This window comes from Diplodia seriata (assembly GCF_021436955.1).
Source record: "Diplodia seriata strain FDS-637 chromosome Unknown scaffold_3, whole genome shotgun sequence".
NCBI classification, from domain to species: Eukaryota; Fungi; Ascomycota; class Dothideomycetes; order Botryosphaeriales; family Botryosphaeriaceae; genus Diplodia; species Diplodia seriata.
In genome coordinates this window covers 352,224-368,085 of record NW_027117310.1, presented here as the reverse complement: position 1 = coordinate 368,085, position 15,862 = coordinate 352,224, and the positions used below count along the sequence as shown (strand labels likewise).

Sequence of the window (15,862 nt, the reverse complement as noted above, 5' to 3'; positions counted from 1 at the left end):
CCCGATCCAACCCTTCCCTCCAAGATCTGTACGTCCCTTCTTCCTTTGCGCGCATGCCCAGCCAGACGGCGCCCTTGATGTTCTCTCAGCAAGCCAATAAGCTCTGCACCCTGCACATGGCCCCAAGCGCGTGAAGACGCCCCACGGGGGCTGACTCGCTCCCCACGTCATCGTCGTGTAGCGTCGCGATGGTCGTAAGCAACACGACATGCGAGAAAGAAACGAGATTGGGACGCGTTGCGAGATGTGCCTGCGCCGGGCGTGGCTGGACGCTCCCTCCGACAAGCAAAACCGGTTTTCCCTTCGTGCACTTCCCGATTGAGGAACCTGCCCACTCACGGCTCCGCCCAATTTGCTGGCAGGATCGGTGCTGCAATGTCGCGGCTCGGCCAAGCGAGGAAATGAGAGCAGCAAACAACCCCAGTCCCCCTGTGGAATCCACACCCCAGCCGTGGGGAATTTTGGTTTTTTTTTTCTTCCTTCCCTGCGCATCGCCCGATAGTGAGATGCTTGTCCCGTCCGTTAGTCCGTGAGCGACGAGACCGCCTCCCTGCCCGCCGCATCGGTCCACCAAAGCAACCTGCCTCCCTGCCTCCCCCCATCCATCCAGCCCAACAACAGCACCGCGCCAGGCGCCACGGGGCGCCGCGCCCCTGCCCTGCACGACAGCTGTCGTTCCAATTCTTTCCTTCCTTGGTTGCGTCGTTAGGCCGGCCTCCCAGTCGTGGTCGATGGGCCCGAGCTCGTCAGCTGATGGGCGATTGGGGTTCCCCAGGGCAACGGGTGCACCCAGCTCTTGACCTTGCTTCCCATGGCGTCCTGTGCGGCCGCTATCAGCCGAAGCCGATAAACTAGTGGTCCGTCTCGTATAATCCCCCATGGGCCGGCGAGATTGCGACCGGCAAATCCGTCGCCCAGACCCTCTCTCCTGTTGAGCAATGCGAACCAGGGAAGGCGGTGTTGCTGTTGGGTCGACGTGTTCGTTGGAATCCACTTTGTCGTGCTCAAGACGGTGTAGTCAGGGGAAACGCTGATGGGGCCGGCTTGGCCTCTGCGGGTGGACCGTGTCGTGGAAAGGCGCCAATCCAGACGCTCGTGATGTGGATGCAGCGACAAGGTTTCCTGGGCTTGTGGGTCGGCTAAAGTCGGGATTGGTAGGTGCACTGGGTTGGGAGGCCGGGTTGGGTAGGTGCGCCGAGGCCGGCGGAAAATCGAAACTTCGAAGTACCTGTGGCAGAGGTAGCAGTATGGTAGAACAATGAGTAAACACAACGACTGTAGAAGACTGTTTTGAAGAGCATTACCTCGAATTGGTTCATATTAAGTCTAAGGGTCTCTATACTAGGCGAGGCATAAACATGAAAAGGAAATATCTTTATCAACACCGTAACATCATCCAAACTCCTGCGTCCGTCTTCAATCAATGGAGAGGACCGGAAAGGTAGGAAGGCATTTAGTCCTCCTCCTCCTCAGCGACCTTCTGCACGATGGTGTAGCGGCCCCTTCCATCGGGGTCGATCTCGTGCTCCAGAGCAAGCTTGGAGAGGCGGCTGATAATGTTCTCAATGCGCTCGTCCTTGTGGCCACGGTTCTTGCGGCCGAGGTCGGCAAGGCCGGGCAGACGGTTGAGCAGGAAGTAGACGATGGCGATGATGATGGTGACACCGATCGAGTAGCACCAAACAACGACGACGGTGACGACGTCGGTCCAGCCATCGCGGCGCTCGTTGAACTGCGACTTGGGCGAGGTGGGCTGCGGGTCGCCGGACAACCAGCCGAAGATACAGAAGATGGTCGCGAGAGCGTCAACACCGAAGATGGCGAAGACGAGCTGCCACGAGGGCCAGGTCTTACCGCCACGGGTGACGAAGATCAGCCAGTTCTCAGTGAGCGAGACCTCGAGGAAGAGAATTTCCTGGACGGAACCGAAGTTCTGGACGAAACCACCAGACTTGAGGAACATAGCACCGCGGATGATCCAGGTACCGGCAGCGAGCAGGCAGCCGAGAACGACGGAGATGATCCAGATCTTGGGTAGCTGCCACTCGACAGGGCGCTCATCAGAGAAGGCGTTGTCGTAGGCGACGGCGACGGTGGCAAGATCGGCGAACAGGGCGATGAAGACGATCAGCTCGGAGCGGATGGTCTCGTTGATGATGATCATCGAGGAGACGAGGTAGATCTCGAGATGCAGGCAAAGAGCGATACGGTACTGGATGTAGGCCTTCATGCGGTTGAAAATCTGGCGAGAGATCTTGATGGCGAGGACGATGGTGGACAGACCGGGGGCAAGGAAGACGATATCGGCGGCAGCCTGGGCAGCCTCAGTGGAACCCTCGACGGCAATACCGCAGTCGGCCTTCTTGAGAGAGGGAGCATCGTTGACACCGTCACCAGTCATGGCAGTCAAGTGACCACGCTGCTGAAGCATCTCGACGACCTGGTACTTGTGCTCGGGGAAGACCTCAGCGAAACCGTCGGCGCGCTCAACAAGGTCGTGAGCGGCAGCGCCGGTCAGACCACCGTGGATGAGCTTCTCAGAGTTGTAGACCTTGGTACCGAGAGCAAGCATCTTGCAAGTCTCCTTGGCGATGGCAATGGCGTCACCAGTAAGCATCTTGACGGGGACACCAAGGTTCTGGGCCTCGAGGATGGTCTGGGCAGTGTCCTCACGCGGGGGGTCGAACATGGAGAGCAGACCAAGCAGGATCCAGTCACCGTCGTTCTTCTGGTAGGCAACACCGAGCGAACGGAAACCACGGCGAGCGAACTCGGTGGCCTTGTCGCGGTAGAGATCGGCGACCTCCTTGGAGCAGTTGGCGAGGTTGACGATGGCCTTGGGGGCACCCTTGGCGCAGACGTACTTGTCACCGTTGAGCCAGCAGATGGAGGTAATGCGCTTGGAGACGGGGTCGAAGGGAGTGAACTTCTCAGTCCTCCAGGGCTGCTGAAGGATCTCACGGGCCTTGGGGTAGCGCTTGAGCGAGAGAATGGTAACCTTGTCGATGGGGTCGAGCGACTTGATGTTGTGCGACGAAGCGAGAGCAGCGCAGGCCATCATCCAGTTGACATCCTGGCCCTCAGCAACGTAGGGCTCACGGAGAGAGAGCTGGTTGGCAGTGAGAGTACCAGTCTTGTCAGAGCAGAGAACGTCAACACCAGCGAGGGACTCGATGGCAGTGAGCTTCTGGACAATAGCCTTCTCCTCAGCGAGGTAGGCGGCGCCGACAGCGAGGGTGGTGGTGGTAACGACGGGAAGACCGACGGGGACACCAACGATGAACAGAATGAGGGCGTAGTGGAGCAGGTTGTTGGAGCTGTCCTCGGGGGTAGCGATCTTGAGCGAGCGGAAGAAACCACCGATCCAGGCAACGAGGATGAAGAAGACGACGAGCACAAGCAGCGACGTTCCAATGGAGTCCATGATGGCCTTGAAGTGACCGGAGTCCTTGGCGCCAGCAACGAGCGAGGCGGTGCGACCGACGAAAGAGTGCTTGGCAGAGGTGATGGCAACGCCGTAGGCCTTGCCGCGCTTGCAGCCGGTGGTGTAGTAGCAGACATCGCCCATGAACTTGTCGACGGCGAGAGATTCACCAGTGATGGCGGACTGATCGCAGGCAACGAGGGGCTGGCCGAACTTGTGGTTCTTGTCAGACTCGTCCTCCATGTCCTCTTCCTCCTCAGGGTCGTCCTCCTTGAACTTGTCGGTGTCGCGGAGCTCCTTGTAGCGCTCGAAGTCCTGGGGGCTGGAGTAGTCGCAGATCAGGCGGATATCGGCAGGGACGGTCTGGCCCTCCTCGAGGACGACAATGTCACCGGGAACGACCTCGCGGGCGAGAATGTTCTGCTCACGGCCGTCGCGGACGACGACGCAGCGCATGGCAATGTCACCCTTGAGCGAAGCGACGACATCGGCCGCCTGCTTCTCCTGGTACCAACCGACGATAGCGTTGAGAACGAGAATACCGATAATGACACCGAAGTCGATCCAGTTGCGGAGACCAGCGGCGAGCAGAACAGCCAATTCCATAGCTACAGCGGGCGTCAGCGATCACGTGGTCGGAAATGGTACATTGCGACGGGAACTTACTGTAGAGGACGGGGCCCTGGAAGAAACCAAGGAACTTGAGGAAGAGGTTCTCCTTCTCGGTAGCGATCTCGTTCCAGCCGAACTTCTTGCGGCGCGACTGGACGTCGCCCTCAGAGATACCGGTCTGGATGTCGGCCTCGAGCCAGGCGGGAGGGACGGTGGCATCGCCGCCGGCACCGGCCTTGGACTTCTTCCAAGGCGCGTACCAGGGCGCCTTCTTCTCCTCGGCCTCCTCGACGCCCTCCTCCTCGTGGGCGGCCTTGGGGTCGCGGTAGGTGGTGATGAACTTCTGGAGAGCGGCATACTCGTCCAGGCCTTCGTACTCGTCGGGCTGGGGGCGAACGTCGTCGCCGCCCTTTTCAATGTCCTTCTTGCCCATGGTGGCGGGGTGGAGCGCGGCGGCTCGGGTGCAATTGGCTCAGAGAGTGTTGTTGAGGTTGGCCAAGTAAAGAGGGAGATGCAGAACGGAGGGTGGAGCCCGTTGCTGCGGAGGATTGCAGTCGGCGAGCCGGGCGCAGCACAACTTGAACGCTCGATCAGGACACGAGGGGACGAACAAGAGTAGTGAGCAAAATGCCTGGGGCGTGGGAGAGTTTTTATGGATGGTCGGGCAGGCGCTCGCTCGCTCGGCCGGCGGAGGGCCCTGGCCGCGGTAGCGCGGACACGGGACCCCTGGCACGCCCCGAGCTAGCCAGTGACGAAAGACCCGATGATTTCTCTAGGTGGTGCGTGCCGTCCTTGCCGCCTCAGTCTTCGCAGGGCGCTGGGCCGGGAGTCAGCCGCGCGATTTTTCGCGCCGCTGAGACTCATCTCCGAAGCGTACCCCACGGTCTGAGCAGTTACGTCAACCCGATAAGCGACTGCGGCGAGTCGGCGCGCGACAAAAGCGGTCGAGCAGACTGGGCCTCATGCAGCCCCCAGCCGACACGCGGTTTCGCCATCCGCGCCGCGCAGAGCTTGGCCGACGAGTGCGACAGACGCCGCCGCGCGATGGAAAACTCTGCTGGGGCTCTGCCGCGGGCGCGGCCGCACCCGGTGTCGCGGCCGGCTGGGGCAGCCAGTTCCATTCCTCACCGCGGCTCCCCCAGCCAAAGTGCTGCACGCAGGCGGCTCGCACTGACAAGCAACGCTTGGCGGGCTAGCGTGCGGTAGCGTGCCGACCGACGGTGCCGTGCGCGGGCGCACTTATTCCCACTGAGCTTAACCGCATCGGCGCTGGTGGGCGCCTGAGCACCACGCTGCGCGATTTGACGTCGTATGGAGACCTGGAGTCGCTTCCTGCATGCCCACCGCGCCTGAAGCCGAGATCAGCGCGAGAGCGACAGCGCCGCCGCTTGCCGCGCACATCTTTTCCGCCGCCGCCGCCACCTGCTACGCACCCTATGGCGGTCCGCGGGGCGCGCGACGTGCCAATCCCCCCGGTGTCGTGGCCAAGGCGTGCCCAGCGCCGTCTTCCCTGGCCGCCGCGACACAATCCTTCTCCACGTCGCCAGCCGCGCGAGCAGCTGCGGATGCCGGCCATCTGGATCTGCAGGGTACTGGGGCCAGTATTGCCCAGCGGTGGACCGCCTGGAGATGAAAATTGTGGAGCGCTGGGCGTTTGGAGCCTCGCGGCACTTGCCCCAAAACCGCAGTCCAACGCTGGCCGCTCCCGCGCTGGAGGGACGAACTTGCGGGATGCACAGCTGGCTCTCGGCTCGTCCAGCATGCAGATGCGCGCCCCAATGCGGCAGGCCGCCGTCCGCCCTCCCCGGCGGAAAATGCCTCGCACAGGCACGCACTTTCTGACGTTGGACTGGCGGTGACCATCGCGGTCAAGCAGCCAGGCGCACACGGGGCCTCGCGCGCGAGGTGGTTCCTCCTGGAGGAGCGTGTGCCTGCGACCGCTCCTCCAGAGCTGCACCCTAGCCGGTGGGGAAGAAGGCCTTCCCGGGTTAGGGAACTGCGGTGGGGCCGGGCCAGCCAGTGACAGCGCGGCTCCGTGCTTCTATGCATGCTTCGATGCAGAGAGCGCCGCGAGATCGCCAACGGCCGACTCGGGATGGCCTGGCGCTAGACAGGGGCCCTAGGGCCAGCATCGCGCCCCGGCATCCATATCGCGGCGGGCCGTTGCTGATGTTGACAGCAACTTTGCTGTCTCTCGTTGCTTGGGCCGTGGCATCTTTTCGGTGAGCTCGGCCGACCGCCATAGTCTTATCCGCCGGCAGCGCACTGCTGCTCGTGTGCCACGCGACACAATGCCGACAGCCCAGCGTTTTGCCGCGGTGCTTCACCGTCTGCGGCTCGCAGCCTCCAGCTGCCGCGTCCAGCGCTTCCCAACACCTTCCATCGCCCCGCGCGACAGCTGTTACGGCTCCTGCGACACCAGGACCGGTCAATTGCTGGGCGGCGATCCATTGCCTGGTAAAAGTTTTGGCGGAGCCGGGATCCAGACCGGCGCAACGCGGCCGAGGCACTATGCGCAAAACACCAGGGCCAATTTAAACGTTCGTTAGACGGGTTCCATGGCGTTTCGGGCGGCCATGGTCGTCCCGCTGCGGAATTACAGATTTTCCCACTGGCAGTCCAGTGCCGGCGGCACGACTCTCAGCAGCCGCGCGTGGCAGACGCCGCGCAGTCGGGCCTTTTTTCCAGAGACAGCAGCCTGGCGCGCGGTGAGGCGGGCGGGCGGGCGTGCGCGCACGGCGACGGGGAGAGCTTCTGCAAACGGCTCCCGCGATGCTCTGCCATATGGCCCAAGGGCCTCATTTCCCGCCCTCAGCGCGGGCGACTCGTGGAGGACCGGCCTCCCTCAAGCCGGCATACGGTCTCATCGTATCTAATCTCGCCGCGGCTCCAGCCTCCTCCAGCCTCGTGCGATTGCCACCCGCCGTGCCTCCGCGTTTTCAGACAGCTCCCCCGGACTTGCTCCTGAGCCTTGGCGCCCCTGCGTGCTGGCATTGCTGCTCACGTGCACTCGGGGATAACGTCCACCGCCCTGGCACGCCTCGCCGCCGTGGCCTCCTGTTCCTAGCCGCATTGGGGCGCGGGCCCTCTTTTGTTGCATCATGTCTGTCGACGACACCATGCTGGAGGTGTGCGGTATCCGCACTTACCCAAGCAAAAGTAATCACTGGCAACCGCTCCAAAGCTGTGGAGCTCTGCTCGCTGTGTATAAAGGCAGGAATAGGGGTTGCGGCTGAAGGATTTGTGAGCGATCTCCTGCCTCTTCCGCGAGTTCTTGAGCCCATCTTCGTCCCCTGCGACAATCTGCTTGGCCTTCCTGCAGCAGCCGTCAGCCGCCAGCCGCCACCCGATTTCCCAGCCACGCACGTCCCGCCGCCATGGACACCGTCAAGCAGACTGCCAGCGCCGTCGCCAATGCCGTCACCCCCGGCAGCAACCAGACGATCCTCGTAACTGGGGGCTCGGGCTTCGTCGCTGCCCACGTGCTGAACTCGTTCCTCGAGAGGGGATACAAGGTCCGCACTACCGTCCGCTCCGAGGCCACCGCGGACAAGGTCCGCAAGACGCACAAGAAGTACACCGAGTCGGGCCAGTTGACCTTTGCCATCGTCAAGGATGTGGCAGAGTCGGGCGCCTTCGACGAGGCCGTCAAGGGCGTCGACGGCGTGGTGCACACCGCATCCCCGTTCCAGTTGAGCGTGGAGAACAACGTCAGGGATCTGCTTGATCCCGCCGTCAAGGGCACCACTGAGATTCTCGACGCGATCCACAAGTACAACCCCGGCGTCAAGCGCGTCGTCGTTACTGCCTCGTTCGCGTCCATCATCGACCTCTCCAAGGGCCTGCGCCCCGGCCACGTGTACACCGAAGCCGACTGGAACCCCGTCACTTGGGACGATGCGGCCAACACCCCCATTGGCGCCATTGCCTACTGCGCGTCCAAGGCCTTTGCCGAGAAGGCTGCGTTCAAGTACGTCGAGGAGAAGAAGCCCAACTTCACCGTCGCGACCGTTTGCCCGCCCATGATCTACGGCCCCAACGCGCACTACGTCGATGACTTCGGCAAGCTCAACACCTCGTCGGCAGAGATCTACGGCTTCATCAAGGGTGACAAGACGGAGCCCGGCGATGCTGCCTTCCCTGCCTTCGCTGACGTGCGCGACGTCGCGGAGGCGCACCTGAAGGCGTATGAGAAGGAGGAGGCTGCTGGCCAGCGCTACTTCATCACTTCGGGCACGTACAGCAACCAGCAGGTCTGCGACGTCATCCGCAAGCACTTCCCCGAGCTGAGGAACCGCGTGCCCGAGGGCACCCCCGGCGCGCCTCTGGGCGACATGTACGGCGTCGACAGCAGCAAGGCGGCTCGCGAGCTTGGCATCAAGTTTCACACCCTGGAGGAGACGATTGTTGACAACGTCAAGAACCTGCTGGAGCTCGAGAAGTCCCTTGCCAAGACGGCCTAGGGCGGTGGATCATGTGGGGGATTTGCAGGCTCGATGCCGCTTTACGGTCATTCCTTCCGTCTGAGACGGCGGCTGTTCGAGACTCTTTGTGTTAACGCTGGGATACCATGGGACGGGATAGAAGCACATCAAGGCTACGGCCAAGAACACTTGTAGATACACTAGACTGTACGACAAGACATAGATATAAGAAGGACATATTTGGCGCCCAACGAGGAAGTCTCCGACGGTGATGAAACCACAAACCTGATACGTTGAAACTACTGACCGTTTGCCAAGATACGGATACGTCCCACGTTTCGGAAGCCAGCTTCTCCATCCACGGCGGCTAAACGCAGGGTTTCCGTGGTTTGGCTCTGGCCCCGCTGCCGAAACTTCCCCAGACCCCGATGGTTCCGCGGTGCATCGGGCGTCTGGGAAGTGCAGCCGACGGACGAGGCCACCCTGCTGCCGCGGTCGTCACAGCTTCCCGCGCGCGGGTGAGGTAAGACATCCATGGACGAGGCCAGCCTCACGGATCTTCAGGCCTCACCATCGCTTTCGGCCATGCTGTCCGTCCTCTCCCTCAGACCCGGCCCGGCCCGCCTTGCCCGGCGCCCACTCATCTCCCCCCTCGACGCGGACTTCCAATTCGGGCAATAATGAGGCTCGGGGGACCGGGTGGATTCCGGCGGGGGGGAGCAGGCGTTGGCGGCCTCTGTGAGGCTAGCCCGACGCCTCCTCCCGCCCCCAACATCTGCCATGGTATCTCCCGCCGGCGAAACGGTGAAAAAGGCGGGTGGCAGGGCCAGGCTCGAGGCCGGTCGGAGCCAAGCGTGGGCGAGGAGACGTAAACGGACGCTCCGGCATCGGCAAAGTCTAGAAGGTGTGTGGAAAGATGGAGGGTGGGAGAAAATGGCTCATAGAAGGGACCATCCACCATCCACCATCGTCGCCAAGGGCGCTTCCTGCCGCCGGGCACCGTTGGTTGCCACCAGCCTAGATGCGGCGAATGATGTGCAGCGGAAGGGAGGGACGGAAGGGAATGGAAATCGGTCGGGACCCAATGGACGACAATTTTCGCCGGTAGGGCTGACGGATGGGGGAATGCGGGATGATGACGCAGGTGTGCAGCTGCGGGATTTTGTGCCCAAGGAAGCTGCCTCTCGCGCAGCCAACCACCAAACGCACCCGACCAGCACCACGCCTCCGCCGGATGGAACGCTCGGGCGTCCTCGGGTCAGCCCTACGAACCAGTCGCCGTCGCCACACGCGCGAGCGCGAGCGCGGGATGCCAGAGCGGCTCGAGCTAGGCGTTCCTGCGCCGCCGCTGCTGATGGTGGCCGAGCCGAGCCTGCCACCTGCAGCTCTGGAAAAAGCCATTCAGCCGCAAGGCAGAGGGCGAGGCGGCCTCCAAGTCTCCCTCACTCCTCCCCGTTCACCTCGACCGCCTGCGCCCCGACAATGTCTCAGTGCGACGAGTGAGGCATTATTCGCACCCTCGAGCGACCCGCGACAAGGACAATTAAGACGCAAAAGACGCAAGGCAGGTGCGTACACAGGGACAATTACCGAGGGGACCACGAGCGAACGACGAGCGGCATACACGTTGGGGAGGGCCTGGAACGACTGGCTTCAGATTGGAGGACGCCTGGCTCGCGACACAGCGCAAGCGGCGCCCCCAACACGCGCGCGCCGCCAGCTTGTCCACACCAACGCGCATCAATGCGCGCCCTCAGCAACCACGCGCAGCAGCAGCAGCTCACCGACGGCAGTTTCTTGGGCGCAAAGCCGACGACGAGATGCTCGCGACCGAGCTGTGCCGCGCGACTGCGTCTGCGGAGATGGCTCGGATAGCCGCGCCAGAGGCAGAGGCAGCCCTGTCGCCAGACGCGAGCATTAACCCGTTCCGGCTCGCAGTTGCCCGCCCGTCGTCCGACTCGCCCGGCCAGCATCGTTAATCTCGCAACTAGCTTTTCGTGTGTCGCATCAGCGCCGAGTGTGCGAGTGTGACGGCGACGAGGGTCTGCGAAGGATGCAGCGAGCTGCTCAGGCGCGCGCTGACCACTGTGAATCGTCGCACCTGACTCCTCCTGCCTAGAAAGCCTATTGCGGCGGGCCAAGATATATCGTTTTGGCCAAGACAGGCGGACTCGAAGAAACAATCGCACCCTCCTGCACTCCTGAACATCGCTCTTGGCCTTGGACAAGTATGGGTGACCCATTGGCGGCGGGTCGTTGACGCCAGCCGGACGCGGTTCAATAGCGCGTATCCGACACACGCTGATTGCGCGTATCCGTCGTATTGGCTTCTTGCCGCTGGACACGCCCAGAAAGCGGGAGCGCTGCAAACACACCAGAGATGCGCAAAGCCGACACCAAGGGCGCGGGCCATTGACACGTAAAGTGCCGTCGTCGCAAGCCACAACCTTACAGCTTTCCGTTCGGCGCAGGACGAGTGGCTTCTGCGGCACTAGCCGTGGCTACGGTTGCATTCGAGCACGATAGAGTCGCCGAGTCGCTGATTGGGCACTGACGGACAGTGAGACCGTGCCTCCGTTGTTGCCAGTGCTACCGCTACTCGTCGAGCCAGCTCACCGGCAAATCGTCATGGCCAAGCAGTGCTGAGGCGCACGGCGGGAGAAATGACTTCTCCGTGCCAGCTTGTCAACTCCGTGCGCTCCATTGGGCTGCCAGTTTTTTCGCCGAAATGAAAGCACGTGATTCATGATGAGACGCCCGGCGGCTGAGCTTCGAGACCAGCCTGTTTCCCCTCTGGGCAGTCGGATCTACACAGTTCCTCACATGCGACGAATCCTTGCTCTTTGACTCGGTCCTTGCAGGAGATTGGGAAGGGAGAAGAGTATGAACTCCGCGCCCGCGGAGCTACTATCGACCATCGGCGAATAACTAGCGTCCGCCCTACCAAGCCTACACTGGAAGTGATCGCGCTTCCAGGATGCGGACGCGAGATTGGAGCTGCGCGAAACATGTTGGTCAGGCCCCGGATCGCTCGTTATGGGCCAGGTTTGTTACTCCATCGTCACCCTTTGCTTCGGCCGAGTCGAGCTTTACTTCTTTTTTCTCTTTGCGCCGGCCATGGTGCTGTTTTGTGCCGATGCCTCGCCTCCAGACTGCGCCTATCGTCAAAACCATGTCGGATCCTGCCACAACGCCGACTCGTATGCACTATTGCCAAGGTCCTGAAAACTGCGAGGTCCGGTTCTACGATGGCCTTGGTGAACGTCTCAATTTCACCTCCCTCGTATGACGTTGTGTCAGCCGTGGGTCCACCGCGTCGCCTCGTCGCCGAGGGAAATATGTGCATCTTCCGCCGGCTCTCTCTCTCTCTCTCCTCCCCTGACCGTTGTATGCTCACGCCTGCGATAAGATGCTTCTCCAGTGCGGCTGCTGCTATTGATTATCCCCCTGGTGCCACTTCGGAACACTGCCGGAAGAGCAGAAAGACGCTCCTTCCCATCCGCGCCGAGCCGCGCACCGTACGATGCTGTTGGATCAGCTCACAATAGGTGGATCCCATGTGCTGAGGTTCTGCGCAACAGCGCCGAAGTTCGCAATGGGTGCGCTAGGACGCCACGCTCGCGACCTCACCCCTCGGTTCCGCGCTCTGCGCCGTGGTCGTTGATTTCGTGGTGATGGCGTGGGTTGGGACTTCTTACCTCTTCAACCACGGAATTTAGAAGGTCTCGTTGAGGATCTTGGCTTGTGGAGATGTCGCAATCCCCAGGCGTGGTGTGGAGGCTGTGGTTTTCGTAGAGTTGACTATCAATTTATTCTGTTTTTGATGTTATGCTCGAGACCGTTACATTGATGAACAAAACCAGGCTTTGACATACCAAGTCTCTAGGACGTAAGAGCTGCTACCACGCTCTTTTATATACAATGAAATATTTCGTGCGATCGAAAAAGTGCGTGGGCCATTTCTAGGGCTGCGTTGTCCCGCTGTTTACTTTCTGATTGAATCTTTCGAATTTACTCTGACGTAGATTTGCAACTTTTAAACTGCGAATTTCTATCGACACACACCATATCTCAGTTGCAAAAAGTGACGAAAAAATGCCATCCACATTGTATTTGTGGCTTGCATGATCTCATCAAGTGCGTTAAAGACAGGCGTCTTTGTATATTGGTCATTTTTGCGATCCGATTCGATTTGTCGTGAGATAATCAACATGGATTTGGGATACAGGCTACGGTCAACCATGCCTGGAATGGTGATTGACATGACCGTAACGTACGAGATCTACTCCTTGGGTGGCATAGAATGTTGCGGGTGGCGTTGCCAGCAAATCGCACGGCCAGTTAATGCCTCGTTCATGGTGGTTTGCACAGTCGAGTTGGCACCATACAAACACAACGTAGCTGTCATATCTGCTATATGTTGTTGGCGCCGGCTAAAGGAAAGAAAGCGCATGAAGACACAGTGCCACATAAAGCGTAGTACTCTTTATTAAGCTAATATGATGATACTTCGTACTATCTTTGTTGTTAACATGCATTTCTTGACATTGATTGGCATATGCACAGCGCATAGTAAACAGGAGTCAAGTGATATATACAAGTGGCTAACAGTCGCCTTTGATCTTATTTTAATGCTGTCCCAAATGACAGTGAGCAAGGACAGGGCTACATAGGTGCTGCGCTCCTGGTGATATAACGTATTTCGAGGGTTAAAGATATAAAACTTGAAGTTTGAAAAAGTTGTGCGAACCTTTCCTTGAAGTTGGAGATCGAAAAAGCCGTTACCTTTTAGCAACTTCAACCCGCTCTGTACAACTTCCGTACGCACTCGTATTTGCGAAATATCAAGATCCGACATGGTTGCTCGTCATCCCACTGTCACATACAGGATGGTGCGGGCCATTCGCCATGGAAATCGTTGGCAGTGTGGCATCTATGTTGTGAAAAAGGAAGGCGATGCGAAGTCGTACGTAAAAAAAGCAGCCTATGGTTTTCCAGCATTGCAATGCATTTGCAGAGAGTATCGCGCACTGAAAGTACTCGAGCACCCAAACATCATCAAAATGGTCGAATGCTTCATAAACCAAGACACGATGATGGGAGCCATCGTGGTAGAGTATCACAGCGGGGGCGACCTATTACGCTACATCAATGAGTGAGTTCCCCCAGCCTGCGTTGCTTGCTGGATCCCTCCCCTCACGCACAACATACATACTGAGCTTTCGTACGCAGCCATCGCACAGCCGGCCGCCCCATCCGCGCCGAAGCCGTGAAGAGCATCTTCAAGGACCTCGCCGGCGCCCTGGCCTACTGCCACTTCGGCATCCGCACGCCCACCGACCCCCTGCCCGCCTGGGACGCCATCATCCACAAGGACATGAAGCTCGAAAACGTCTTCCTCCGCCCCGACGCCGCCGCACCGGGCGGCCTCGTCTCCATCCTCGGCGATTTCGGTAAGTGTGGCATCCATCCATCATCTCGCCCTTGCGTAGCCACAAACACACACACACACACACACACACACACACACACAGAGAGAGAGAGAGAGAGACACCGCGGTCCAACCACATCCCCACCACCACCCCCGTCCTCGAAAAAACCAAGTCTCTTACCCGCCACCGCTAACAGGCTGGGCGACCAACGAACGCGCCGAACGCACGCTCCTCTACCGCCCGCGCGGCGCGGCGCGGTCTCCCGGCGACCCCAACTGGCTGGCGCCCGAGGCGCCGCGCATCACCGAGAAGAGCGACGTGTGGGGGCTGGCGGCGGTGGTGGCGTGCGCGTGCCAGCGGGCGGTGGTGCCGCGGGCGCTGCGGCGGACCGGGCAACGTTCGGCGACGTACGTCGTGGATGAGGTGTATGGCGGGCGCAGGCTGGGAGCCATCTTGGAGGCGATGGCGAGGGTGGATGTTGCGGCGAGGTGGGATAGTAGGGTGGTGTTGAGGGAGGTGGTGGCGGCGGGGTGGGGTTAGGGTGGGGGTAGGGTGGGTGGGTGGGTGTTGTGTATGTACGTACGTACGGTGCGCGGGGGTGTGAGGGTTGTTGGAGTAAGTAAAGTGTCCGGGAGGGGGGGATCTTGAAACGCTGATGTATGGTATGCCGAGGTGTGTTGGTTGTCGTGTTGATGTCTACCACCCGGGATTGGCCTTTTTCTCCTGCTTTGTCGCTGTTCGAAGCTCCTGAAATGTCGTTCAATGCTCAATCATGTCTTCGTCCTGATGGCATGGAAACCCTCGTCACCCGTCTTGATGTCTTGACCAGCCCCCAACCAACCCCCCTATATGTCGGTCGCTCGCCGTGGTGATACCGCGAGCTCTCGGGGCGGGCGCAGATGGTGAAAGGAAGATGTTGTCGGATCTCCATGTCGCGGTGGAGGATGCCGTGGTGGCAGGCAGTCAGTGGGCGAGGGCGGCGCAGATGTTGGAGAGGATGCTAGCACCAGGCGAAGTTTCTGGAGATTGGAGGTTTGGATCTCTCGTGGTTGCTGCGGAGGTTTTGGTGGTAAGTGATGGATGTCAAGCGGGAAGCAAGAACGGGAAAGATGCAGTGAAGGCGGCTTACTCCATGACGTAAATGGTCAAGTCTCCCTGCTCATGATACGTGAGGGAGATACATCCTATCAGTTTCTCGGGATTTGTGGAGCTGTCCACCATGTTGGCTATGTTGAGGTGGTCGAGAATGCGTAATGCGCGGTATTCCTTGCCCAGCAGGTCCAACTGGGATTGCGTTGCCGCGTTCTTTTCGATGTACTTGACACAATTGTCCCTTCTTTTCCCCAGAAAATCCACACCGGCGGACTTTACACACCAATGGTCGATGCTCTTGATTTTCCTGTACTTGTACGTCGAGACTATTTGGGCCATCTTCGAGTCTCGGTGCTGAAGATGTCTGGCAAGGTGGGTGCTACGAGCAACCGTACTCGACCAGAGCTCCGGAAATGCCTGTAGACTCAGTAAATGTCGGCTAAAAATTCGAGCAAGAGCCTGAATGTACTCTTCTGGTGAAAGAATATGGCCTGTTGCATTTACGAAGAGAGAATACCACCTCTTGCTCTCTCTGTCTCGTACGCGCGGAAGCATGTCAGGCGCGAAGTTGGGAGAACAGACATCAATAAGAAAAGCCACAGTACTACGCAAAGTAAAAATAGTGTTCCAAAAGCGCTTTGCCGTGTTTGACCATTTTCGTGTACAAGAACAGCGGGCGACAAGGTAATTGAGCCAACCAGCATCTGTTGCGCAGATATTACGTCATATCTGAGTAGATAGTTCAATCAAATGCCCGGACGTAGATGCGAGTATTGAATGCAGACAGTCGCGTGAAGACGTTAGGCTCAGCCTCTCAGGTAAGAAAAAAACGTAACATCTCCGGTGGAGCTCAGGGCTCAAGTCCTCCACAACCCCCT

General features: G+C 59.8%; 3 protein-coding genes across 3 annotated transcripts; 1 reads left to right on the top strand and 2 right to left on the bottom strand.

Moving 5' to 3' along the window:
• Nucleotides 1-1,453: 1,453 nt before the first annotated feature.
• On the bottom strand, nt 1,454-4,469 carry SLS55_002855 (uncharacterized protein; the record flags this gene model as incomplete). The annotated part of the gene is made up of 2 exons (XM_066774335.1): nt 1,454-4,032; nt 4,091-4,469. 2 exons carry the CDS (start codon nt 4,467-4,469, stop codon nt 1,454-1,456), a joined length of 2,958 nt encoding a protein of 985 aa, XP_066634454.1.
• Nucleotides 4,470-7,413: 2,944 nt separating this feature from the next.
• On the top strand, nt 7,414-8,499 carry SLS55_002854 (uncharacterized protein; the record flags this gene model as incomplete). Its single annotated transcript, XM_066774334.1, has 1 exon — nt 7,414-8,499. The coding sequence occupies one exon, from the start codon at nt 7,414-7,416 to the stop codon at nt 8,497-8,499; it is 1,086 nt and encodes a 361-aa protein (XP_066634453.1).
• Nucleotides 8,500-15,017: 6,518 nt separating this feature from the next.
• SLS55_002853 (uncharacterized protein) lies at nt 15,018-15,711 on the bottom strand (the record flags this gene model as incomplete). Its single annotated transcript, XM_066774333.1, has 2 exons — nt 15,018-15,348; nt 15,707-15,711. The coding sequence occupies 2 exons, from the start codon at nt 15,709-15,711 to the stop codon at nt 15,018-15,020; spliced, it is 336 nt and encodes a 111-aa protein (XP_066634452.1).
• Between the last annotated feature and the right edge of the window lie 151 nt (nt 15,712-15,862).